This window comes from Manis javanica, chromosome 2, assembly GCF_040802235.1.
Source record: "Manis javanica isolate MJ-LG chromosome 2, MJ_LKY, whole genome shotgun sequence".
NCBI lineage: Eukaryota > Metazoa > Chordata > Mammalia > Pholidota > Manidae > Manis > Manis javanica.
The window spans coordinates 108,354,417-108,382,329 of record NC_133157.1 but is presented as its reverse complement, the minus strand read 5'-3'; the positions used below and the strand labels follow the sequence as shown (position 1 = coordinate 108,382,329).

General features: G+C 42.0%; 1 protein-coding gene, 1 long non-coding RNA gene and 1 other non-coding gene across 5 annotated transcripts in view; all 3 read right to left on the bottom strand.

Moving 5' to 3' along the window:
- The window catches only part of LOC118970139 (uncharacterized), a 129,774-nt gene extending 112,481 nt beyond the window's left edge, over nucleotides 1-17,293 (bottom strand). Inside the window, exons 1-2 of one of the 2 annotated variants that reach the window (XR_012127972.1) lie at nucleotides 13,995-17,293; nucleotides 13,312-13,421 (exon numbers count right to left, since the gene is read on the bottom strand). This is a non-coding gene — a long non-coding RNA (uncharacterized lncRNA). The remainder of the gene's footprint in view (nucleotides 1-13,311; nucleotides 13,422-13,994) is intronic. The other variant, XR_012127971.1, reaches the window with a different exon arrangement.
- Nucleotides 14,538-14,611, bottom strand: TRNAN-GUU (transfer RNA asparagine (anticodon GUU)). Its single transcript has one exon. It is a non-coding gene; the product is annotated as a tRNA-Asn (tRNA).
- A 4,513-nt stretch (nucleotides 17,294-21,806) lies between the features above and the next one.
- Nucleotides 21,807-27,913, bottom strand: part of LOC140847788 (uncharacterized) — a 29,228-nt gene continuing 23,121 nt past the window's right edge. Inside the window, exon 2 of one of the 2 annotated variants that reach the window (XM_073229103.1) lies at nucleotides 21,807-23,939. In XM_073229103.1, coding sequence (XP_073085204.1) covers nucleotides 22,796-23,878 — 1,083 coding nt within the window. In that variant the 5' untranslated portion in view covers nucleotides 23,879-23,939 and the 3' untranslated portion in view covers nucleotides 21,807-22,795. The remainder of the gene's footprint in view (nucleotides 23,940-27,913) is intronic. The other variant, XM_073229104.1, reaches the window with a different exon arrangement.

The window sequence follows — 27,913 nt, the reverse complement described above, 5'->3', positions numbered from 1 at the left end:
TTGTTATTTGGTTTCAGAATATTCTTTGAAACAGAAGATAACATTTTCGTCATTGGTAACATAATGCACAAAAATCTTCAAAAAAAGGTAGATTAGAGGCAATAAACTGAAGGCTGAGGATGGAGGACAGGATTTTAATGAAAAATTGCAATTTGTAAATTATAATAATATAACTAAATGGAGTACAAACCTTCAGGAATTTTAAGTTTTAAAACACTGAAAGTTTAATCAGGAATAATTATTATTTATGAAGTCCTGCTCTCTCTCCATCCATTCCATCTCCTTTCTGACAAAAATATAGCATAATCAAAATGCTGTATGATTTTCCTCAAAACTACATATTTTATTGAGGCCAAAGACTAAGTAATACACTTGAGCTTCAAATCTACCACACTCATTCACAGCCACCACTCAACTATCAATAAACCTAGGCACGGCTAACAAAACGTGTGCGTTGCTTTATTTAACCTTGGCTAAGCCAATCAGAATCCAATGTTGCCTTAAAAACCTTCAAACTTATTACAAACATACATCTGTTGAAGCACTAAATACCTAATTAGAAATTACTTAAAAAATCTACTGGTAAACAGTCAACGTTTCTGAAAAATAATCAGAAATTTATTTGGTTGCTTTTCCCAAATCATTGTATGAGGACTCTGAGAGAATAAGGAAACCATTTCACCCTGTTCTCATTCACATTTCTTGTTTGGCAAAAACCCTGGTAAAAAAATATAAAGAGGGAAAAAGTACATACTTTGACTTTCTTTGTCTGTGTATATCTCATACCATATATTTCATAACATACAAATGTACTTGTCAGGTTCAATTACATTCAGTTTCTTTATATCTTCCTTGGTATATGTAAGAAAATTAGAAAAAGAACTCTTAATGGCAAATAAAGCAAACTTTAATAAATCACAAAAGTAGACACTGAATTAGCCATGTTCTGTGATGACAGTGACATAACTGTAATCAAATTAATTTTGAGTAAAACCAACCACTTGAAAAAATTTTAAACCTCTCCTAAGTAACATTTAAGTCAAAAAGCAAGCAATGACTAAGATTATCTGTAAAATAAAAAAGGAGAACTCTTCTCTGTTTGGTAAATACAAATCTAAATGATTTCATTATTATTTTTAAAATAAAAATACATGAGCCAAGCAGGCAACTAAAAAAAAGAGAGAGAAAAAGAACAAAGACAGCAGTGACTTAAGGAAGACAAGAAGAAATAATAAATATAAAAGGGAAAATAAGAAAAAAGCAAAACTCCCCTAGACTTACACTATGCCCCACCCACCAAGTTCCCTTAGGTCCAAGGCTGTTGCTAGGAGTATTGGTTGTCGCCCACCAGCACACAACTGACTCCATCTTCTGGAATTACCCCTGCCAAAGGAACTTACCTTGAGAAAGTTACCTTCATCAAGGGCAGCCCACATCCAATGACTGCTCAGTGCAAGGAAACAAAGCCTAGCTTCTCCTACCTTTATCTGGCACATTGCTGAAAGGCTGAGACAGCCTCAGTGCTCCCATGGAATGGGCTGAGGCCACCATTGGTGATGCAACACAGCTCAACTTCTCCCCCTCCCCAAAACAATTTCCCTTGCTCCCTCAAAGGAGTTGTTTCTGGGAGCACTCCTCTGTTATAAACATCTACATACAAATCTCAGAGCCTCAGTTCCTGAGGTCATCAGATCCATGACAGTGCTAGAAGTGGTCTTCGGAAGCAGGCCTTAACTTGAGATTTTGAAGCTGAATCACCCACTGGCCAGCGCGTATGGTAGTAGATGGAGTATAGATAGCCTTTGGTGTGAGGTAGTGGCACAATTATTAAAATTTCACAGTGTAAATGGGGGTAGGATACTGATCAGAGGGAATGCACTAGCAGGTGTGGTATCTCAGGAGTTTGAGAGGTGAAGAAAGCTGTAATTACAAGGATTATGAAATTGGCTGTTGCTGAGGACAACAGATGCAGTAGAGAAAGAAAATGAAAAGCTGAGGTTAACTAACCACCAAATAAGGGTGAGCGTGGATGTAGACAGCCTCTGCAACACCACATAAAGAGACTCTCATCCATCTCCTATGAGCAGAGACCAGAAAAGGCTGAGGGTCAAGCCCAGGACTCAATTATTGCAAGAGTAGCAGAGCTTCAGAAGAGGTTGAATTCTCAAGCAAGGACAATCTACTACTCAAGGGTAGGGCCTGTTGAGAAGAGCTGACCCCAAGGCATGGGATGGGGACATCTCGACTTTCCACAGTCTCTCCAGCCTCTGGGCCTGCAGAAGTGGCCCACCCCATCCTGTGAAAGGACAACTTGAAGGTGATGCATAGTCCTCTGCCTTTCAAGATCACAGGCATTCCTGAGACTCACTCCCACCTCCCACTCTGGCCATCAGACAAATAAGTAGGGTTAGTTATAACATAACTCAGCCTCCCGAGGGAGGGAAGACATCATGTCCCAAAAGGAGCCACAGGCCCAAGCTAACATGTACTGGCAAAAGCCCAGAGAGTAGATTTGGGACAGATCCTGAGGATGTTGGACCAGGTATATAGAAAATAAAAGCTGGGTAAAGGAAAGTGGATCAACATGGAAAAGCCTCTAACACAGGACATAACCCAGAGAAGCATCCTGGGAGATGATGCTAACACTGCCAGGATGACCCTTAGAAGCTTGTAGGAAGAAACATGGTGACATTAGGTGAAGAGGGAACACCAGAAACACCACAGCAGACAGGAAAATAAAGGTTCAAAAGATTCAGAAAAATGGTCTAGACTGGATATACTGTGTCAGGCCAGAAAACACCCACTAGCGATGTTCTGTGGCAAAGTTCAGAAGGTACTGTTTAATAACTAGGGAAAGAACTGGATGACAGGCAGCAATGTCACTGTGAAGGTCAGTGCAGCTGCCTTCTGTAGGCCTGGACTGACTCTTACAGAACTGGGCTCCCTGCTAGCAATCGTGATGAAAGAGTCCTGAAGCACTAGTATGGATGAACAGGGTGTAGTGCAAACATCACACTACACTGTGCTGAAACTGTGCCCTGCAGTAAGGCAGGTATAGAAAAGGTGCTCCAGGACTTGTGGGTCTGGCTGGGAATATTTACAGCCAACTGCTGAGAAAACATCCACTGTTTTTGCTTGTCTTGCTTTTGTTTTTAGCTGCCTATGAAAAAGTACATGAGGAGTAAGATAAGCCAAAAAAAGGAAATATACAGTTTTCAAGCAGAATTTAGAGGACATAAGGGAACCAGGATTTATTTACAGGGTTTTAAAGCAAAGCTCTCTTCCAAATGACAAAAGTCTTTCAAGAAATGGACTCAGATGGAAAAAGAAATGAAATCCAGGACACAGAAAGTAAAACATGCTCCGTATCCAGTTCAGATCAAGGGTGGGACTGTAAGACACTTTGCTGAATCTCAGAAAGATTGTAGGTGATATGTCATAGAGCCAAACAAAAAGATTTGTAAGAATCCTGTAGGCATGCCTTGTGCACCTGTCACCTAGACAACAGGTGCAAGGAAGTTGTCCCAGAGCAACTTCACAGCTCTGCTTCTGAGAGAAGTGCAGGTAAGGCTTTTACCAAATGGAGCTGATTATGGTTTGATATAAACAAAATATACAATGTTTTTAAAGGAACTGAATCCATTTGGACTGAAAGGGATAGAGACAGTTCATAATGAAGAGGTCTCTGGGCACTCAAACTTCTATAGGCAGTAGCAGGCCGAAGCTGCTTAGCTTCAAAGAGGGACCATTTACTACAGATGAGGAAGGATGACTCAGGGCAGAGCCAGGAGGCTTGGGAACCATCCCCAGAGATTAGAACTGGGCTACAAGGAAGGACCCACAACGTGTGTCCTGCTGGATTCATAATTACTTTGGATCAGTGACTGCAATGCACCTGCTCTTTGCTGTTTCTCTATTCTCGCCTCTTTGTTGACTGAGTGTTGAGCATGTAACTTACCTCTTTAATGCATAGTTCTTTAGAGCAAGTGAAACCAGACCTAAGGAGCTGCCCCCAAGGAAACACACCTGAGAATCCCAGTAACAACCACAGCTGACTGAGATGCTGAGGTCCTGCATGTAAGTTGGTGCCACTGTGGGGTGACGCTTACAGTCTTGGTGGAAGAGGCAAGCCACATTTGATATGAGGAGGAACATGAATCCAGAGGGTGGGCTCCTGCAGAGATTCTTCAAGGGTAATCCTAAATACTTTTGCCCCTCCTTACATGTACATATTGCTACTCCCATCTGAAACAAAGCTTACATCCATGGAATCTGGGTCGGGGACTGTGATTGCATTGCTTAACAGAATGCATGGAGGTGATGTTCTGGGACTTCTGAACCCAGGCATTAAGAAGGCCAGGCAGCTTCTACTTCCTCCTTCCTCGACCCTTAAGACACCATCTCTTTTGCTGGCTGTCTTGCTGGATGGAGGAGCCACAAGAAGGAGCACTGAGGCACTAGACATCCAGTCCAGCCCCATCTGACTGCACCTGAGGGAAGGACACCACACAACACTGGCAGAGGAGTCCCAAATGAGCCCAGCCAAGCCACAATCATAAGCTATAACCAGACTGTAATTACTAAGTTCAGGGGTGGTTTGTTATGCAGCAACAAATAACAAAATATTTGGGGAAGAGGGATGTGGATGAGCCAATGGTGGCGGGCATGAAATGAGAAGCAATCTGTGCTGCAGGTTAGCTCCCACGAGGGAGCATCCACCCAGGAGAGACGCTCACAGGACACCTCAGTCAGCTGAGGGCAGCCAGCACCTGTCATCAGCAGCCCTGGTGCTGATTCAATGAACTCATGAATGGAGTATCCATGGTCCTAAGATGAGGCTATGCACAGCACCAGCCCCCATTCTCCAAGGCTGAGCCAGTTGTTGCCATTGCTGAATGTTCATTCTGCTAGTAACAGAGACTCACACCAAGTGCTCAATAGGGCAACCAGCCAAAGACACCAACTAGTCACTTGGTAGCTAATAGATTACCTTAGACCTCTTCCACCCTGACAGGGGCAGTGACTTCTGACTCTTTTTACATATTCTAGATACAGGCTTCCCTTTGGCACCCACAGAACCTTAGCGAGCACCGCTAAGAACCAGTGCTCAGTCAGTGACATGGAACTCACATAACATCACATCGAGCCACTCTTTTTCAGAGAAGGTGCAGCAGTAGGCATATGACCATGGGGTCAACTCATCTTTCCCTTTACTGCATCACCCAGAAGCTGCTGGCCTCATAAAGCAGTGGAATGGCAACTTAAGGACATAAGTAAGCCAAAGCCAGTTTACAGACAATACCCTGGATAGCCATTCCTTGGAAATGGTATACACTGAAATCAATGACCATTATATGGCACTGGGTCCCCAGTACGCAGAGCACACAGGTCTGGGAACCAAGAGTTAGAAGCAGAAGTAGAATGGCTAACCATCACTTCCAGCAGCCTACATGAGACATTCATGCTTCCTGTGTCCAAGATTCTAAGCAGAATGTTTCCATCAAAGGATACAACAAGACTGTCATTAAAGGGTGGCTGCCCCCAAGTCACTTCAAGCTCCTTCTGCCAAGAGGCCAGCACGCTAGGAAAGCAGTCATCATTCTGGACAGAGTACTTGGCAGTGATCGTCAGGAGGAAGGGTTGCTATTACACAGGGAGGACAGGGAAGAATACACTGACAGCCAGGTGACCCACTGTGGTCTCCCTAGGTTCACCTTCATCCAATTTTGGTGGTAAACAGAGAAAGGAAGAATGATAGCCTATGAAGGGCATGATGAACATGAGTTCAGACCCCTCAAGGCTGGGAGGCAGGATCACTCCAGCGAAAGGCTTCCTAGATCAGAAGAGGTGTTAGCAGAGGGTAAGGACAGAGATGATAATTATCAATTGCAGCCTCAAAACCAGCTGCAATGCCCAGGGCCATAATTCATCCCACTGACATTCCTCTTTGAATTTTCCAGAAAAAGAGACCATCCAGAATTGTGGAGATGTTCCCCCATGGGATGATGAACTTACTATATGAAGCAAGTGAATTTGATCAGTACAAGAGGTCAGTGGACCCTCAGAACCACGGTTCTTATTTCTGCTGTTGCTGGCAGTACTGGCTGTTGAAAACTCCCAACCTCATTGCTCTTCAGGAAATGCCCTTGGCCAAAGAAAGATGCTTTGCCAAAATTCTGGCCTCTCCTTATGGGTGATCCGTGCTCAGTGACTACTTAATGTGAGGTACAAAGGCCCAGCACCTCTGCCCTTATTTGGGATATTTTTGAAAGGCTCCCTCAGCTCCAGAGTACCCCATGGGATTGGTTAGGGTCTCTGTAGCAACTGTATTGCACGCCAACGTCTTGCTCTGCCTAATCTCATTTTCTTTGCTGAGGTATTTTTCCTTGAAGCACTACTCAAAACACTCTTGTACCCAAATCAGCATCTCAGGATCTGTTTCACTGGGGAATTTGATTTGCAGTAACTTGCTCACTAAATCCAAGTTTGTATTAATGTTCATAGTCATCTCTAGCAGGTAATCCCCAATTTTTATTTTCCAACCAAAATTTAGTCATGCTCAAGAGTCCCATTATTTCATGTACTCCCCAACTCTTGCAAATGTTAGACTAAAATGTTTGCCAGTCTGGTACCTCTGTAATGGTAACTCATTCAGATGTAATTTATATTCTCCTGGTTACTAATGAAATTAAGCATCTTTTCATATATTTATTGGCCACTTGGATTTCCTGTTCACACCTATTGCCCATTTTTCAAATATTTCTCATCTTCTTCTTTTTAAAAGTAATCTATATATGATCCCAGTGATGCTTTTATGAATTACAATCTTTCGCTTACCATTTCATTCCTTGAATACTGTCTTTTGATGAACATAACCTCTTAATAATGAGGTGATCAAATTTATCAATCTTTACCTTTGTGAGGAGTGGGGTTTTTTCATCTTATTTAAGAAGTCCTTCTCATGACATCATGAAGATATTTATCTTATATTATCTTCTAAAAGCATTATTGTTTCATTTTACCCAATTAAGTCTATGATTCACCTAGAAGTGACTTGTGTGGTGTGAAGTAAGGATCCAGTTTTGTTCTTTGCACGTAGATAACCAATCGTTCCCATAACACATATTGAAAACTCAGTCTTTTCCCCACTGTTCGGCAGGACCACCTTTTTTTTAATATATATAAACTTTATTTTTTAGAACAGGCTTAGATTCACAGGAAACTTGAGATTAATGCAGAGCAATCACGTACCCCACATCCATTTCCCTCTATTATTAACATCTTACATTAGTATAGTACACTTGTCATAATTAATAAACCAATATTGACACATTAGTCTCTAAAGTCTATAGGTTATCCAGATTTCCTTAGCTTTATCTAATATCTTTTTCTGTTCCACGATACCACAATACATTTACTTGTCTCCTTAGACTCCTATGGCGGTGACAATTTTTCAGACTTTACTTGTTTTTGAAGACCTTGACAATTTTGAGAAGTACTGGTCAAGTATTCTGTAGGATGACACTCTACTGAAATGTGTCTGATGTTTTCATCACTATTAGACTGGGATTATGGATTTGAGAAGGAAGAACCACAAAGTGAAGTGAAGTGCCATGATATTATGGGCCCATACTATCAACATGACCGTCACTACTAATGTCATCCTTGACCACCTGGCTGCAGTAGCATTTGTTAGGTGCTCCATTGTGTTTGGAGTTATGCTCCTCCCTCCCTGAGAGCCCACCTTCTTAAAAAATTAAATGTCCTTAAGTATGTTTCTGGGTTCTCAATTATTTCTTTTGGCCTAGTTAACTATTCCTGCATCAATACATTATTGCCTTATGTACTTTATAATAAATCTTACATGAGGAGGGGAACAAATCCCCTCAATATAATTTTTAAGTTGTTTATTGTGTTAAAAATATATGTAACATAAAATTTACCCTTTTAATCATTTTAAGTGTACAGTTCAGTACTGTTAAGATATTCACATTATTGTGCAACCAGCCTCCAAAACTCTTTAATTTTGCAAAACTGAAACTGCACTCATTAAACAACAGCTCAACATTCCCCCACTGCTGACCACCACCATCCATTCTACTTTCTGTTTCTGAATTTGACTACTCTAGTTACCTCCTGTAAGTGGCATCATATAGTATTTGTATTTTTGTGACGGGCTTATTTCACCTAACATGTCTTCAAGTTTCACCCACATTATAGTGTGTGTGTCAGAATTTCCTTCTTTTTCCAGGCAAAACAATATTCCATTGTGTGTATAGACCACTCTTTTCTTATCCATTCATCTTCCAATGGACACTTGGGTTGCTTCCACATTTTGGCTATTGTGAATAATGCTGCTATGAACACGGGTGTACAAATATCTCTTTGACAGCTTGCTTCCAATCCTTTGTGCATGTACCCAGAAGTAGAATTGCTCAGTCTGATAGTAATTCTATTCTTAACTTCTTCAGGAACTTCCATACTGCTTCCACAATATCCATACTATCTTAATGTTCCCACCAGCAATGCACAAGGGTTCCAATTTCTCCACATCCTTGCCAACACTTATTTTCTGCTTATTGTTGTTTTTGTTGTATTCGATGGCAGACATTCTAATGTAAATGAGGTGGTATCTCATTGTGGTTTTGATTTGCATTTCCCTAATCATTAGTGAAATTAGGCTTCTTTTCATTGAGCTCCTTATTGGTCATTTGTACATCTTCTTTAGAGAAATGTCTATTCGAGCCTTTTGTCCATATTTTAATTGGATTGTTTGTTTTTTATTGTGGAGTTGTAGTTCTTTATATATTCTGGATATTAACCCTTTATCAGGTATATTTTTTGCAAATATTGTCTCCCATTCCATGGGCTGGCTTTTCACTTTATTGATAGTGTTTGCACAGAAGTCACTAATTCTGATGTCAAATTTATCTACTTTGTTGTTGTTGCCTGTGCTTTTGGTGTCATATCCAAGAAATCATGGGCAAACCCAATGTCATGAAGCTTTCCCTCTATGCTTTCTTCAAAGAGTTTTATAATTTTAGATACTACTTTTAGATATCTGATCTATTTTAAGTTGATTTTTTGTATATGGTGTAAGGCAAGGGCCCAATTTCATTCTTTTGCACCTGAATATCCAATTTTCCCAGACCATTTGTTGAAAAGATTGTTCTTTCCCCATTGAATGGTCTGGGTACTCTTGTTGAAAATCATTTCACCATATATATGCAAAGGTTTGTATCTGAATTCTCTGTTTTCCCTCAAGGTTAATTTTAAGAGAGAAGAGTAGAATTCAAACTTGTATATACAGTATGAATTCAGGTATTATTTTTATATTATAAAAATGCTATTTAACAAATAAAAAATACACTTATTATAATTTAGAAAGTAAAGTATAAAAAAGAAAAAATCACTGATAATCTTATTTTTATGTACTGTGTGTATCAAGAAATATTTATAGATCCCCTAGGTTAAGTAATTCAGTCTCATTATAAAATTGCAATCACACTTTTTGACAGTTTTGTGTCTAATTTTTGTTATCTAATACTCTATTTTAACATTGTCCAGAGGCATTTTTCCTGAAAAACATTATGTACATAGCTATACAATATTCCAATGTCTAAATAATATAGACTTCATTATTCCTCACTTCACTCCTCCATTAGTGTTGCATCTCTTATCTTGTTTTCAATCTCACTACTATAAACACTGCTGCAATAAACATCATTAAATTTTTAGATATTTTAAATTATAACCTTAGGCATACACTACTTTAATAAAAATAATAAAGAATTTTGTTTGAAAAAATAAGGTAAAACATTGCTCTAGATACTGACCCTTTCTAGGATACCATTCCTCAGCGGTATGAAATATCGAACTTGCTACAACTTTAAACATAGCTTTATGTCACACAGATTAGGTTTTCCTTTATAGTCATTTACAGTTTCAAAATAACAGGAAAACTATTTGTTTTCCTCCAACAGTAGATTCTAGATCAAAATTCTTAAGACTTTAGAATATATTATTTGGGAAACTATTGAGTCATCTTCTCTTACTGCACCTTTCAATCTCAAATCTCATTCTGGTTTTACTGTTTAACATTTACTTTCCAAAACAAAAAGGTAATTAATTTAAATGACATAATAATTACTAGAAGATAGGTTTTCTTTTTTTTTTTTTTATTGGGTGGGGTTAGGAGCACTTTCTACTTGCCTACAGACAAAATTCAACACTTAAATTGTAAATTTCTCCTACTTTCTGCCTTAATAGCACTAATTTATTCTTACCAAGTTTATCATAGATGGCTAGGTCAAAAGTGAGTAGGCAAAGAAAACTGATTTCTAATTTCTATTATTTTTCCTAATCTTTATGTGTAAATACTCATCTGATAGGGTTTGGTAGTGTCTTGCTAATGGATTTCAGCCCCGGGCAAGTTCACTATGGATTCAATGTAACCAAAGAAGTGAAAATAGAATGTTCTTGAGGCGAAAGGGTTATCACCCAACTTTATTTCCACGGTGGCAGGCCAATCACTAGAATTCCGTCCACTCAGATTGAGTCTGATTGCAGCAAGCTGGTCTCTGCCTCTGGGCCTCTCTGCCCCCGTGGACATCTCAGTCTCTGTCCTCGGCGCTGCCACCACTCTGCTCTGCTCTCATGCCACCGTGTCGCCCAGAGCACTGGGCAGAGCTCTTTATATAGAGTCAGTGACAACATATTGCCCACACGTGTGTAGCGAGCTAGCCGACCAGGACCAGGTGACAATCCTGGCCACGGGAACCTTCACTTTATCCACAGGTAGTAAATTTACTTTTGAATCCTGATTTAAGACAACTTAAAATTCACATTTTAACCTAATAATCCATATATTTACCGTTTAAAAGTTAACATTTTGGTGACTGAGAGGACAAGCAGGGCTTTCTGGGATGTTGATATTGTTTTATTGATCAAGATGTTGGTGACAAAGGTGTTTACTTTGTAAAAATCTATTCGGTTGTACTCTGTGCACATTTCTATATGTACTGATGCTTAACAAAAGAGTTTTCTTTAAAATTATATTTTAAGAATTTTCTTAAGGATATGAATCTCTAAACTACATTTTGTAATTTAATGCTAAACAATTTAAATGTTAATGACTATTCTAAAAATTTAAGGTATGAAAATAACTTAAAATGAGGTATTTACTATGATTTTACAGATATACTTTATTCTCACATCATTCTTCTAAGTTCAACACTTATCTTCCATATATAAAAACAAAAACTGCACCAGCACTACCAAATAGGCTCACCCTGAAGCACTTTAAATGAAATGATGCAGTTCATAAAATAACATTCTTATTTAAAAGCTTTCATTTTCCAATTACATGCATCATATTCTACCACCGATTCATTCCCACTCTTCCAGTTGTAGCTATAAGTTGAACATTGCAGACCTCATGTCCACCAAAATTCAGAGAAATAAAATACATGTTGGTATTGCTCATTATGATGTGTTATGTATGCAGAAACTAGGCAATTCTGTGTTTCTTTGGCAGTTTAAAAGTTTTTCTTCCAAACCTTGTATCATATGACATCAGACACAGGTATTAGAAATGAAAACAGATGTAGCATCCTCCCAACCTCCATTATGTAAAGTAACAGTATAATATAAAAAGTACATTAAATTATTATAAATTATGATTATCTTCTCTAATAAGTTTGTAAGCCATATCACTTGGTTCATCTATTATTGCTTTCAGAGTTTTCCTCTAAACTTATATATGAAGTGTAAATATACAACTATTTATTAGTAATATTAAGAACATATTTACAATCTTACGTGCTCAATATTTTTAAATGCTTTTCAGTCCTTAATCCTCTAAATGATCTCTAAGTGTTTCTGGGCATGGTTGGTATTATAGAATCAAGAAACTAAAAACAATATAACGCCCCCCGAAGTAGCATTTATTGCAACATCTGTAACCAGTACACATTAAAATTTTACAAAGCCAATGCATCCCTAAATATTTAAGCAATTTTTCTAAAATGTTTCCCACACATCTTGTATGTAACAGCCAGCAAGAGGAAATGTGCTTAAGACCTGCCCACATAGTAAAATCAGCTACTTACAGCAGAGGGTACTTTTGAACTCCTTGCCCCACCTCTATTACTACTAAATTCCCCTTCTTTAATTTCTAGTCTCTAAATCCTAATAACCCCATTTTGCCAATGGGTTTCTGCCCCAGGGAAGTTCACTATGGATTCAATGTGACCAAAGAAATGACAATAGAACTTTCTTACCATGAAAGGATTATACCCAACTTTATTTCCAAGGTGGCAGGTCAGTCACCAGAATCCGTTCACTCAGAGCCAGTCTGCACGCTGCAAACCCATCTCTGCCTGTGGGCCTCTCTACCCGCGCAGCCATCTTAGTCTCTGTCCTCAGCGCTGCCACCACTCCAGTCTCGTCTCTGCTCTCCTGCAGCCTTGCAGCCGTGTCACCGTGTCACCCAGTGCACTGGGTGGAGCTCTTTATATACAGTCAATAGCAATGTATCGCCCACACGTGTGTAGTGAGCTAGCCAACCAGGGCCAGGTGAGAATCCTGGCCACAGGAACCTTCACTTTATCCACACCCCCTAAATAGGATGAAGTAGAACATACTTGGAAATTAAGGATCAGCTTTTAAACTGCCCCCTGAGCACCTGTCAAGTGTTAACCCTGGTGCTATCTCACAAAGGTGCCCTGAAATAGGGGTCTGCATGGGCACCCCCACTGCCAATCATCAGACTGGGTCCAAGAATCCCGAGACTCTAGATTAGCTCCCATTGCTTAAATCTATTCTTTCTATTCCTCTTCCATATTTTGCCGGGTTTATTCCAACCTACCATTATTTCTAATCTTGCCTTAAGCATAAGTGCTACCAAATTGTTTTCCAAAGACACATTTCACATTAAGATTTCATGTTCCCACACGGTTTTCGTTTCAATAAAATTAAATGGCACTATGAACACGTAATTTAACAATGCCCTTTAGTATACCATGCATGTTCAGTGGGTTTGTTTTTCCCTTCATGAGATTTGGAGAAAACTATTGATGAAACTTCATAAAAACCAATGAAAATATCACTTTGGATTTCAATTAACTACTTAAATCAAGTAGCTCTACTTTAGAGGCTAGCACTTCCAGGGTAGGTGGTACAGCAGTGAGGGGGTTTCTGGAGGAGAATGTTCTGGAGCCTAACTACCTGGGTGCAAATCTGCTTGCTAGGGACTAATTCAGGTAAATTACTCAGTTGGCTCATCTGCACAAAGGAAATAATACGATTTACCTGCAAGGGTTGTAGCGAGGATCACACACGTTCATCCGCGAAAGCAATCACAACAGCACGTGGCATGTAGTGCGCATTTAATAAATGTTAGCCTTCATTAACACGTAAACCTGGAGAAAATGTAAAAAAAAACGCAGAACTGTATCTTGGCAAGAATAAGATGTATCATTTTTCTCCAGCACCGTCTTTCAAATTTCTGTAATCTATACCCAAGACAATAATTACTTCTCAAAGGTAGCACAGATTTAGAGAACAAATGACAAGGTAACTATTTTGAGTGGTCTTTGCATTATTTTCTGAAATAAATTGTAAGATGCTTACAGAATGTCGAAGGACAATGCTGGCAGTTTCACTTTCAATAATTCTCCTTCTCATGGTTCTTTTTTAAGTTTAACAATCATATAGTTGTAAAAGGTTTTCTCCCTGTCTGAATAGGTGGGAAATGTTGCGGGCTTATTCCATTCTCTATAACAGTACTGTATTTTAGTAGAAAAAGTAAAATATAATCGAAATGCCCTTACAATGTGTCCACACAAAGCCTTTGTAACAAACATTTCTGAATCTACCAATACCAGGAGTAGTCAATGTTTAAGGATACGGGAGTGTAATTTACGCTGACCGGGAACAGACAGACGTCGCATGATTCAACATTAGTAAACCAATTTACAGCTTTGAATACGTACACGCACTCGACCTCTGACATTTCCGGGGTCCTGAAGCCGAATGAGGCCCGCGCGGACCGGTCCCAGCTCGCGGCTTCGGGGCCTGCAGGACCACGGGTTCGAGCCCAGGGCGCGGCTGGGACTCGTTCGGTTTCTGCGTGCTCCCCGCGCTCGCCGCCCGCACGGAGTTCGGGAATGCCGAGACGGGACCTGTCTGACCCGGGGCTCAAGAGAGGAGAGCAGAGCGAGGACCCCCTGCGCCCCGCGCGGCCGGAGTTTGGGAACTGCGGGAGTGGAAGTAAAAGTACGCGCGGTCTTTAGAGCGGCGATTCACACGCCGAGCCTGGCGGAAGGCCGGAGGGGCCCTCCTGGCAGCGAGGGCCGCAGGCTGTTGGCTGAGGACCCCAGAGCGCCCCGAAGCTGAAGAGCCCCCACTGGGTGCACGGCAAAGACAGGTCTGCGGTTTCTCCTCTCTAGGCCCTGGAACTCTGCTCCAGCCTGTCCCGGAGGCCTGAGCTCAGAGACCTGTGCAAAACTACTTATAAGTAGTGCGTAAAAGCAAAGCGTCCCTGGGTGGGCTCGAACCACCAACCTTTCGGTTAACAGCCGAACGCGCTAACCGATTGCGCCACAGAGACTTCATTAGCACATCTTTTTCAGCTATAGCCTTTGTAAGAATAATAAAGGCAGTGCTTGTTGCGCACTGTTTTCTGATTCATATTGCTGAAACCCGAAGGTTTCTACCTAACATTTCTCACTCTCTCTAATTCTATTTCCCACTTTTAAAGCATATCGGAAAATGAGAAAATACAGCAAGATAGAGCAGAATTTCAGATTGCAAACGTGTGTTATAATAGTTGTGGTTTTCCAGCTCCCGTTTGAAACATTCTATTTCAGGAAGGTAACTATTACTGACGTTTCCTTTTATAGGGAAATAAAAATTGTAATCTTATGAGTTGAGGAACTTTCCTTTTGTTTCAAACTCTTTGTCCAGTGCTTTGTTTGCTAAGCTTCATGGTTTACTTGTGCAGCATTCACAAGTCATCTGAATTGTATTTGCCTTATTTTTATTTTCGGGTATTATTAAATACATATATGCAATCTGTTTATTTTACACTAACCTATAGTGCAATTATCTGTTACCAATATTGTGTTATTGAAAAAAGGCATTAGGAAAAAGCTAGGTAACAGTCTTTAGCCTCTCTGCATTGTAGTTCATTGCTAAATCCGCCCTTGATTCTCCCTGGAATTAGCCTCTACACCCACATTTGAGCAATGCCACTTAAAATGTACTTTTCACGGGCTATTTAGAACCGAATTTGAGCAAAGAGAAGTTAAAGGAAAAAGTATGATTTATGACTAACTCTTGAAAATCCCTAGCATAGAGACACTGCTGGCAAACATTTTACATCCCTAAAAGTACTCTTATCTGAAATCTTTTCCCTTGTGGTGAATATTTTCTGATGCCTTTTGAGGTACTGTTCAAAACTCCAAACACTCCTTTTTTCCTTTTCCCTTCTCAAATAATTGCTAGTTTCCATTTCATGGCTCTATATTTAAAATTTTAAGTCACTGTTCAGAATCACTCAAGAAAAAATTCATATCATGATTTATAGAAATTGTATGCAACAGGCCTTAGTGCTATCAACATTTTGAGTTCCTGTTGCTTGATAAGACAACCTAAATTGAATTTGGAACCAATTAGGGGAGTTCCTTGAAAGTGCTGGGATAAATAGCTGTGAATTCACACCAAGCTGTACTACCACGATGTCAACAAACTTTTAGAAGTGCACTTGAAAATTTTGAGTTGGAAAAAACAATACAGGAAACACTTTAAAGTACATACAATGAGTCTCATTTAATTATATGATGCTGCCTTCATATGTGATACTAAAACTTCATTTATATTTTAGATGCCTGTTAATATGAGCTAAAATAATCAGGCACTGATTTTTTTCTCCCAACACCAAAGTGAGTGTCCTTTTCTCTGGTTTTGTTCTTACGTCTATTCAGTGAGAACAGACTGCAACTAGTGCACCTCACCACCCTTTCATTCAATATTTACTTTCCTGCTTAAAGTAATAGTAGGAACAGTTCTATCCATGTAAGCATCTTTAGCTCTAATCTCTTCCCTCATGTCAGTCATTGTACTAACATTTCAACTTCTAGACAAATGATGAGAAACAGTTGATGAAAAAAACTAGTATTCAAAAAGGAATATTAACTCTTGTCGCGTGCCCTGTCCTCGCCAGCAAGAACAGCATGCAACAACAGCAGGATTCTTCTGCAGAAAGCTTTATTCTTCAGCTCTTTGTGAAACAAATGAGTTGGGCAGGACCCAGAGGGGAAGGAGAGGCTTGCTTATATAGTTCTCATGCTCTGACCTGGTTGGTGCGGCTCCATATGCCTTATTAGCATAACCATTTGGTGGGTCTCATTGGTCCTTATGCCAAGGCGCAATTAGCATGTAGTTTAGTGGTGTGGGATGATTTGTCATTAGGAAGTTCGGGGCCTTCCGGCTGCCCTGCATTGGGCGCTATTTTCTGAGCGTGGCTGCCAACAAACTCTGTGTACTAAAAATTTGTCTGAGTATAATTGTTCGTTTTAAAACTCATTCTTCAAGCCTGGTTCTGTAGTTGTTAATATTTTTAATGAAATAAATGGCTATTTCCACACTAAATTAGCTTTGCCTCCATTTTTTGGTCTCTTCACTTGAAAATAAATATTAAATGTATCGAATGGAATCTCAGTGTTATACTCCAATGATGTATATCAAACTTAGCTTTCAAGCAAAATGTCCCCTTACAAAAATGAGTATGTGTTGTCATCTAAATCTTTGTGATTATGTCATCTTAGGCCTTAGCATCTTGCCCCGTTTTTAAAGCCAAAGTAAAACCACTGGATTAATTTTAGAAACATACATTCTCTCTCCTTCAGTTTCAGGGTAACACAAGACAAATAATTCTTACAGTTTCATTTGTACTAGGTCTTTATAATTGCTAAACATGAAAAGGGCTGGGCATTTGCCCCTTTTTTGTTTATCATACACAATTGAACTATAACTTTACCGTTTCCAAGAAAAGTACCCTATCACAGGGGCTGGCCTGTGCAGATTAATGGGCCTATATATTTTATTTCCTTCCTAGAGAGTTAAAAAAGAGAGAAAAGAACATCTGTGAAAATGGGATTTACCTCTCTTAACAGACAAGGCAAGACGGGCCACATTGATTTATAGACCTTCCAGGTATCATGAGTCCAGTGCTTTCAGATGATGTGCCTCCATCTTTGTACCAACAGAACGAGCAACTCACAGGATTCCCACATGCCCTCACTTCTTTTCATTGACTATATTTCAGAAGGATGGTAACTAGGTCATTAAAAATGAAAAATCCAGTTAGTGAGAATTTTAAAAGAAATCCAGTGAGGTAGAGAAATCATCCCAATAAATGGAAGACTATGATGCTAGGAAACAAGTTAAAAGAGAATTCTAAACCAGGTGTCACAAGAGCAAGTAGGACGATGAGACCAATTTTCAAAGCCAATTGAAGTCATATTTTAAAATGAATCTATAGCAAAGAGGATTGCACTCTTCCAACCACTCTCAAGCTTGCAGGTATTTCCTGCTCACCAAAGTATCATACCTGTTCCAAACTGTTGACTAAGGGTCATTATTAGTTTAGCAGGCCAATAGCAGCATGACACAAAACACACTATTCACAGAGAATACTGCTTTCATAGTTAGCCATTAAAGTGTCACAAATAAAACTGAAAAAGGTAAATTAGAACTTCATGTGTTTTTTTCATCATTTTTTAAATTGTGCCACTTGGGAACATTTTGTGAAAATATTCAGGTAATTATCTCCATTTTATTTTTAACTAAACAGGCATAGTTTAAGAGAAAAGGGAAAGGAAAACAGAAATAATATATAGATACTCTACCTAGTGGGTTCAATCAAAATTATAAAAAATAGTTTTTTCTTCATGAACCACTTCTTTGTATATGGAATCATTTTATGGCTCTGCCAAATAATACAGATCTAAAGTTGTAATCATTGCTTCTTTCATTAGCAGGAAAGTATTACCCAATAATAGTATCAATGATTTCAGCTGTGTCCAGACCAACAGACTCTTGGATCCAGCTAGAAATGGTGTGGGGGAAAGAGGAGCATTGGTTTTAACTTTCTTCAGTGCATTGGGAAACTTCTCTAGGAAGAAGCTACGGTTATCTCAGTAACTTTGATAGGCTCTACCTGATAGTCCATCTCTTGACCACACAACTACTAGGGAGGGAGCCATGGCCTTTTATTTCACAGAGCAGTTTGATGCAATAATTTTTGCTATGCCATCTATACTGTAAATGCGCTGGCAAATAGGCAGTCTTGCCTATCTGAACTCATCTATTAAAAATTAACATTAAAAAAGATCAGAACAGATACCCTCTTTTCATTTCCTTCAAAAGAATAAGAAAATTAGCAGAAGTCAAAGAAGACTCGATTCCTTAGCTGTGGACTGCCTGGGGATGGAAGGGAAGGGCCAATCAGCCAAGGAAGCCAGGGACAGAAAGGAGGAGAAAGCCGGTGTGCAATGAATTGAACAAGGTAGATGGATAGAAAAGCAAGAGCTCTAAATACTGCATGGCTTAAAGTAAGTGTTTCTCTATTTCCTCCTATCTAGAATTAATATTTGCCCTACCTAATTCATAGACCTATTGGAAAATAGCACATGAATATATTTCTTTCACTTTCAAAATGTTTTATAGATATACTACTTAAATTTTCCAAAGATCAATAATAATTCTGTTTAAAAGAAATGAAAGAAAAAATATTTTAATTCAGTCAGAGGGTACAATTTAGATTAAAACAGAGGTTCTAAACCTCTAGTTACTAAGGCCAGGATGATTATTCAGGAGAAACACCAGTCACTGTCACCATCCTCGTGGCCTCCAGTATTCCCAGTGAAGGCACAGTGACAGACATAAGGGTGAAACCACTGCCCCCCATTTCCACAGTTCCAATAAAATTTCAGGTATGGGTAGTACAGACTGTTGCCCCAGAAGTAGCTCCCTCCTTGCAGCTACTTCCCATCAAGTGGATAGGAAACTCTGAAGTCAACTACATCATTAAGACGATTGTGCCTAGTGAAGAGCTGGTGACTCGATGAATCATTTACTCAATGAGTGGTTAACCACAGCATCAATAAAGATCTTCCTCAACTTACAATGGGGTTACGTCCTGGTAAACCTATCATTAGCTGAAAATATCGTAAGTTGAAAAGGCATTTAATGCAGCTGACCTAGCACATCATCACATAATAGCTTAGCCTAGCATACCTTAAATGTGGCTCAGATCACTTACAGTAGCCTAGTTGGGCAAAATCATCTAACCAAACCTATTCGATAATAAAGTGCTGAACAGTTCATGTAAATTACTGAGTACAGAATTGAAACCGAAAGGCAGAATGGTTGTAAGCGTGTGAGTGTAAACTGCCTGTGATTCCGTGGCTGACTGGGTGCTGTGCTGGCTGCCCTGCCCAGCATCAGGAGAGGGCACATCCAAATTCAAAGTGCTAACCTGAGGGCAGATCCAAATTCAAAATACGAAGCATGGTTTCTACTGAATGCATATCACTTTTGCACCATCACAAAGTCAAAAAAACATAAGTTGGGGACTATCTGTACATTATATATAATTTACATATAAAGCATTCTCAAATAAATCCATATTTAAAAAAAGTATTTTTTAGTATTAAATGATTTATCCTAGAGTATTATGAATAGCAAGTGCTCTTGTATATTTAAAAGGATGTTTTTTCAAATTTGAGATAACATGAATAAAACACTAGCTCAGTGCCCAGCATCTACAGGGTTATGCATTTCTGGACTTTCGAACTTTAGTTAGTGACCATTTAAGGACACTTCCAGTCTTCTGGCAGCCCAAGCTGAAATCTGGCATCACCTCGCATTCCTTTATCTCTTACCTTTAGTCAGTCACAAAGTCATAGATTCTATCCTCCTAACTTCTCTCAACTTTGACTTTTGTCTCGTACTTTCCAGCCATTCAGTATTAGCTCACATGGAATGTACATGTACCTATTTCCTTAATACCATCAAATGCCAATAAATGTGTCTCTCCCTGCAAAACCACATTTAATGAGCATTTACTGTCAGACACATGCATTATATTTACCTCTCATCTACTCCCTAAGACATTGCTATGCCTGTCTCATGGATATAGAAACTAAGCTTTATAGTGGGCTTAAAATTTAAACTCGAGGGCAGAGCCAAGATGGCATGAGTAGAGCAGCAGAAATCTCCTCCCAAAACCACATTTATCTATGAAAATATAACAAAGACAACTCTTCCTAAAATAGAGACCAGAGGACACAGGACAACATTCAGACCACATCCACACCTGTGAGAACCCAGCGCCTTGCGAAGGGGGTAAGATACAAGCCCTGGCCCGGCGGGACCTGAGTGCCCCTCCCCCCAGCTCCCGGTGGGTGGAGAGGAGTCAGCAGGGAGGGAGAGGGAGCCCAGGACTGCTGAGCACCCAGCCCCAGGATTCCGGAGCAGAGCGCAGACACAGTGCATGCATGGGGTCCTGGATACTAGGGAAACAGGGTGGCAGGACCGGTGAGTGGGTGACTGAGGCCGACACCACAGAACAAAGAAATGGGAGGGGCCTTTTTTTTTTTCCCTCTTTTTTTTTTTTTTGGCGAGTGCTTTTTGGAAGTCTTAAAGGGACAGGGACCCTAATACTAGGGAAACAGGGAAGCAACACCAGTGAGTGGGTGCCTGAGACTGGCGCCTGAGGACAAAGAAAATCGTGCATTTTTCTTTTTTCTTTTTTTTTAAAAATTATTTATTTAATTTTTTTTCTTTTGTTGTTGCTGTTGTTTTGGTTTGGAGAGTGCTTTTTGGAAGTCTTAAAGGGGCAGGCAGGACACTTAGTCCAGAGGAAGGGAATCTGGGGATCTCTGGGTACTCTAACCCCCTGGGCAGCAGGGAGCACCCCCTCCGCTCCCCCTCCAACGGGGCTCCACCATCTTGGAGCAGCAGCCCAAGCCAGGCCATGCCCACAGCAACAGTGGAGATAAACTAAATAGCAGACGGGCAGGAAGCAGAAGCCCTGTCTGTGCACAGCTGCCCAACACAAGCCACTAGAGGTTGTTATTCTCCCAGGAGAGGAAGGCCACAAACCAACAAGAAGGGAAGTTCTTCCAGCCGTCACTCATACCAGCTCTGCAAACTATCTCTATCACAATGAAAAGGCAAAACTACAGGCAGACAAAGATCACAGAGACAACACCTGAGAAGGAGACAGACCTAACCAGTCTTCCTGAAAAAGAATTCAAAATAAAAATCATGAACACGCCGATGGAAATGCAGAGAAATGAAGTCCAGAGGGAGATCACAGATGTCAGGAAGGAGATCACAGAAGGGAAACAAACCTGTCGCGTGCCCTGTCCTCGCCGGCAAGAACAGCATGCAACAACAGCAGGATTCTTCTGCAGAAAGCTTTATTCTTCAGCTCTTTGTGAAACAAATGAGTTGGGCAGGACCCAGAGGGGAAGGAGAGGCTTGCTTATATAGTTCTCATGCTCTGACCTGGTTGGTGTGGCTCCATATGCCTTATTAGCATAACCATTTGGTGGGTCTCATTGGTCCTTATGCCAAGGCGCAATTAGCATGTAGTTTAGTGGTGTGGGATGATTTGTCATTAGGAAGTTCGGGGCCTTCCGGCTGCCCTGCATGGGGCGCTATTTTCTGAGCGCGGCTGCCAACATCTCCCCCTTTTTTGTCTAACAGAAGCTCAAGGCGGAACTTGCCAGCAGAGGCGGAGACAGAGGCCTGACCTCCATCATACTTCCTGATGCCCCCTTTTTGGAGAGGGGTTCTGGGCATCTACCCCTATGCAGTCAGGCATGCCTCTCAGAGGGGTCCAAGACCTCTTGCAGTGCTTTGCCTCGCATCCTCTGGCTGGCGTTGGGACCGCTTGGTACAAAGGGTTTGGACCCTTTTTCTCAACCCTCTTGCACCATGAGCTTCTTAAAGAAAGCTGTGATTAAGCATTGAGGTACTCGGGCCTGGTGCAGTGCCACATGGGCTCAGGGTGCAAGAGCTACCTCAAGCTAAAGCCGAGCTTCCTTCTTAAGCATGTTGAGCCACACTTGGGGAGAGGCGCCAACGTCTATCGCCATTAGGGCTTGAGCAAGGATCACCTTGTCCTGCTTATGTTGGTTGCGGAGTCTGCATAACAACCAGAGTAAGAGCATGAGACCTCCAAGCAGGAACACGCCCATCCCAGCCATGCCCGCCCACTCCTTGACGTGGGAGAGAGCTCTGAGGAACCAGGAAGAGAGTCCTTCCGCTACGGAGATATCAGACGGGTGGAGTTGATGTGGATAATTTCTCGCCGCAGCTCTTCTAGTGTCCCATCGAAGTCTTGGGACCAGTTTCCTGAAAGATACTGGGACAGGTCTCGTGACAGATTAGCTGCCCATGTAAAATTTTTATATTGAATGCTAGTGATGCAGAGGGCACGATATTTCCGCTCACATCCCAATTGGGCCATTTGCCAGAGCACCTCCATTTGTTCCTCCACGAGATCTATGCGTTGATTGAGGATCATTATTCCTCCTTTCAGTTTGCCATCAAGTGTGGACTGTTGGTCCAGGGCAGAAGCTACTGAGGCTGCAAGGTTATTGAGCTCTGTAGCCGATTTGATGGAGGTGTCTAAAGCTATACCAGCGGCGGTGGCTGCGACCGCGGTCGCGGAGATCAGGAGCACTATGGCGGCTGTAACACCGAAATCGCGCCTTTCTCAAAACAGAGTCATGGTGTTAGGGGCGTCTACGGGAACAGGGACCCAACGGGGGATGCGGACTACCAAAGCATTGGTAAAGTTACGCGCATCCCAACACTGAGACAGAAAGCAGGTTTCATTGGAGCAGGAGTCAAAGCTACTATTGGATAAGATAAACAGAAATGGGGGGTATACGCATACTGGAGAAGGTAGAAAAAGGGAATTAGGTGACTCTGGACCTGATTTTGCTGAACACGTGTAGTTCTCGTTGTTATGGGTCATGATCATGTTCCAGTGTGCGCGCATGTGGTTATTCTCGCACCAAAAGGTGATATTTTTTACACCGATTCCCCCACCCTGGAGGGCGGAAAAGGGGGAGAGGTCGGTACACGAGCCATTGACTCCACACAGCATCCATTTATGGAAGGGGTTCATGCTCAGCTGCTGACGAAACTCGCCTTCGAGCACCTTTACTGGCCACCAAGCCTCATTGGCTGGCCGTCCCTCCATATCTGGGGAGATGGTAAACTCCTGCCTCTCAGTTGCCCACGTTACTACAGTTGACTGACAGTCAGTCCAGGGCCACAGCTCTCCCTCATAGTCGCCCACACAATGGGAGGCATATTTGGGTTGACGAGGCCTGTCGGTGGAATTGTTCCTGGGAGAGTGTATAAATGTGCCATTGATCCAGAGAACCATCTGGTGGATAGTCATGTTCTTATAGGACGGGCTCCTTTCCTTATTAGGCCCTTCAAATTTAGCTGACATAACGGGGAGGCTACTGGCCTCTAGAATTATGTCACTGAACCATCCGTATTTCCTCCGTTTCAGGGAGATACAGCCAGCTAGATTCTGAGTGGTGAAGCATAATGACCCATTAGTTACGAAGGATCGGTTTTCTCCCAGGGGAGCTACTAGGGTGTCTTTAACTAAGTAGGGCAAGTTCATACTAGCATTGGTAGTGAAAAAGCGCGGAAAAATGGCTGCATTGAAATGGACAGGCATAGGCTTAGGAAAGGCAGACAGGATTCCCCATCTCAATACTCCCTGAGTCGGGGTCTCCAGTGTCAGGAGCAGGGTCAGGAGGTACAGCGAAGTCATCTCCTTTGTTTAGGACTTTCCTCGTTAGGCGCTCCGGGATCCAGAAGGGATTTTCTTCACCCTGGGGGAAAACACACACAGCTCCCCTGGATCTGATTATGATTGGATCCGGGCCCTTCCATTGGTTAGATAACACGTCCTTCCATTTTACTAGTTCTTGTGGGTCTTTTGGCCACTGATTATGGCGATCCGCTGCTGTATGGCCTTGAGCATCCAGATTCAAAAAATTTATAGTGAAAAGTGCTAGGGCTATGGCAGTTTTTGGTGTGGGGGGTATATCTTCAATTCCCCCTTTTTGTTTAAGTAAATAGGATTTGAGCGTGCGGTTCGCGCGTTCCACAATCCCTTGACCCTGTGGGTTGTAGGGAAGGCCAGTGATATGTTTTATCCCCATGTGATGACAAAATTGAGCAAATTTTGAAGAGGTATAGGCTGGGCCATTGTCTGTTTTCAGAATCTGCGGTAACCCCCATGAGCTCCAAGCTTCAAGGCAGTGCTGGATGACATGGGAAGCTTTCTCTCCTGACAATGGGGAGGCAAAGATGACTCCTGAACAAGTATCCACGGATACATGTACATATTTCAGTTTCCCAAAAGACGAAATATGCGTCACATCCATTTGCCAAACTTGTAAAGGCCTAATACCTCTGGGGTTGATCCCAACATGAGGTGTGGGAAGGAAGCTGCAGCAATGTTGGCAGCTAAGGACAATGTTCCTAGCTTCGGCCCTGGTTATGCTAAACCGCCTGCGCAGCGTTTCGGCAGTGACATGAAACTGTGTGTGGAATTTTGAAGCTGTGGTGACAGGGTCTAGCAGGGGAAAGGCTATGCTTCTGGTTGCGAGGTCTGCCAGGTGGTTGCCTTGGGTCATAGGCCCAGGAAGGCCTGAATGTGCTCTGATATGAGTTATATACAAAGGAGATTGCCTATGAAGTAGTGCTGATTGTATCTGTTTGAACAAAGTGGCTACTGGGCTGGACGCTTTAATTAGCCCGGCCACTTCTAGAGATTTGACTGCATTAACTACATAACAGGAGTCAGACACAATATTTAAAGGTTCAGGAAAGATTTGTAGGACCTCTAAGACTATGCGACATTCCACTATTTGTGGAGTGTCAGGCGTGTAGCCTTTTGTCACAACTTTGCCATCATGGACATAGGCACCTGTGCCTGTCTTAGACCCGTCCGTGTAAACTGTTTTTCCATGAGGCAGCGGGGTTAGGCTAGTGACCCGAGGAAATACTAGGAGATGATTTTTGGCGAAGTTGATGAGGGGATGTTTAGGGAAATGATTATCAAAGGTTCCTGAGAAACTGTAAGCAAGTATGGCCCAATCATCGTTCATAGCACATAATACTTGTATCTGTTCTACGCTGTAAGGGGTTATAATTTTAGCTGGAGCCTCTCCGAAATGTGTCATGGAGGTTTTTACTCCTCTCAAAGCAAGTTTGGCCACGGCTGCTGGATAGTACTCTATTGTCCTAGCCTGAGAGGCTTGGGGATGAATCCAGATCAGTGGGCCGTGCTGCCATAAGACTGCTGTTGGCAGCTCTGGGGTGGGAAGGACACACAACTCAAAGGGTTCATTCGATTGCACTCTATTTAATTGTGCTGTCATCAAAGCCTGTTCTACTTTGCGAATGGCTTGTAATGCCTCAGGTGTGAGGGAGCGCGGTGACGTTAGTTGTGGGTCTCCTTCTAGGGTTTTAAATAGTGGAGTCAATTCAGTGGTGGGTATCTTTAAGTATGGGCGCAACCAATTAATATCCCCTAGGAGTTTTTGGAAGTCATTCAAATTTCGCAATTGATTATGTCTTATCTCAAGCTTTTGGGGGCAAATTACATCTGTGTAAATGGTTGCTCCTAGGAATTTGCTAACACTAGATTTTTGGACCTTCTCGCTTGCTATTTCAGTCTCCAATTTTCTAGGGATCTAGTGAGATCTATATATGCTTCTTCTATTTCCACTGGTTGTGGGGAGCAAAGAAGGATGTCATCCATGTAATGGATGATCTTTAGCATGGGATAGGTCTTACGAATGGGGTCTAGCGCTCGCTGAACGTACAGTTGACATATGGTGGGGCTATTTGCCATTCCTTGAGGGAGGACCTTCCACTGAAATCTGGCATCGGGTTGTTCATGGTTAATAGCTGGCAAAGTAAAAGCAAATCTTTCCCTGTCCTTGGAGCTTAGAGGTATAGAAAAGAAACAATCTTTAATATCTATTATGAGCACTTTCCATTCTTTGGGTAAGGCAGAGAGGAGTGGCAGTCCCCGTTGTACGGGTCCAAGCATTCTCATTTGAGCATTTACTGCTCTCAGATCATGAAGCAACCTCCATGATCCTGACTTTTTCCTGATTACAAATATGGGTGTGTTCCATGGGGACACAGAGGGTTCTAGGTGTCCCACTTGGAGCTGCTCTTGCACTAAGCAATGAGCTGCTTCTAATTTTTCAGAGGATAGGGGCCACTGAGGAACCCATACGGCCTCCTCTGTGAGCCAAGGTATGGGCATGGCATCTTCAATGGCCCCTATGAAAAACCCAGGCCGTGACGGTCATTCTTTACTTTGGGCAGGATGGGCTCTATGTGTCCCTGTTGGTGTTTCCCCAGCCCCTTGCCAGGGATGTATCCCATGTCCATCATCATGCCTTGGGCGGGGGTGGAGTATTCATTAATGAGTTTGAGGCCTAAGTCTCTCATGACATCCCTCCCCCATAAATTGACCGGTAGAGGGAGTACATAAGGGGTGACTGTACCCTCTTGTCCTTCAGGGGCTCGCCATTTCAATGGTTTGGCACTAATTGAAGGGCTTGACTCATATCCTAAACCTTGTAATGAATGTGAGGATTGGGTCACAGGCCACTTGGAGGGCCACCAGGTTGCAGAGATAATACTTTTATCTGCTCCAGTGTCTAGGATTCCCTCAAAGCTCTTTCCCTCTATTTGAAGAGTTAATTTTGGTCTGTCTGCTAAATCTAATACTATGAAGGCTGAATCCCAGTCAGAGGAGCCGAAGCCCCTTTCTCCCCTCTCCGTGTTGGTAGCAGGATAATTGGCGTGGAGACTAGGTAAAACTAAGAGCTGGGCTATGCGGTCTCCCGGGGATATAGGATAGATTCCTCTGGGAGCCGAACACATGATTTTTACCTGTCCTTCATAATCTTGATCTATGACTCCGGGATGAACTACCAGGCCTTTCAATGCAGCAGAAGAGCGCCCTAGGAGTAACCCAATGGTATTTGGTGGTAGGGGGCCTTTAAAGTCTGAAGGGATAGGCTGAACTCCCATCTGTGGAGTCAACACTATTCTGGTGGTGGCACGGATGTCCAATCCCACGGAACCTGAAGTGGCTCTCCTTGGGGGGCCTGGTTGTTCCCGAATGACACTTGCGTGCTGGTTGCCCCATATATTTGCGGGCCCTGGTGACGGGGGCCCCTCTGGGCGTTTTTTGGCAGTTCTAAGGGTTTCCCTTCTATATCTTTAATAGACCGGCACTCATTAGCCCAATGCCTGCCTTTCTTACACTTAGGGCACAACTCAGGGGTCTTTTGGGTTGTTTGTTCTGAAGCTGGGCTCCTACACTCTCTCTTTATATGTCCTAATTTCCCGCATTGAAAGCATTTGATACTTCTGTTAGTGATCCTGGCTTGTTTGTGGCTCTGTAATATGGCCACGGCTAGGCCCGCATTGGTGAGTGGCCCTCCTATTTCTCTACAGGCTTTCAACCAGGCATGTATCCCTTTTTGTTTCCAGGGTGTTATCGCCTGTCTGCATTCCTTGGTACATTGTTCAAATACTAATTGCTCCACTAGGGGCATTGCTTGTTCCTGATCCCCAAATATTCTGCCTGCGGCCTCCATCATACGAGCGACAAAGTCAGAAAATGGCTCGCTCAGCCCCTGAATAATTTTTGTCAAATTGCCTGATACTTCTCCTTTGTTGGTGAGGGCTTTCCATGCCTTGGCGGCGCACGTGTTTATTTGTGCGTATACCTGTAAGGGGAAGGCGGTCTGGTTGGCTACCCACTGTC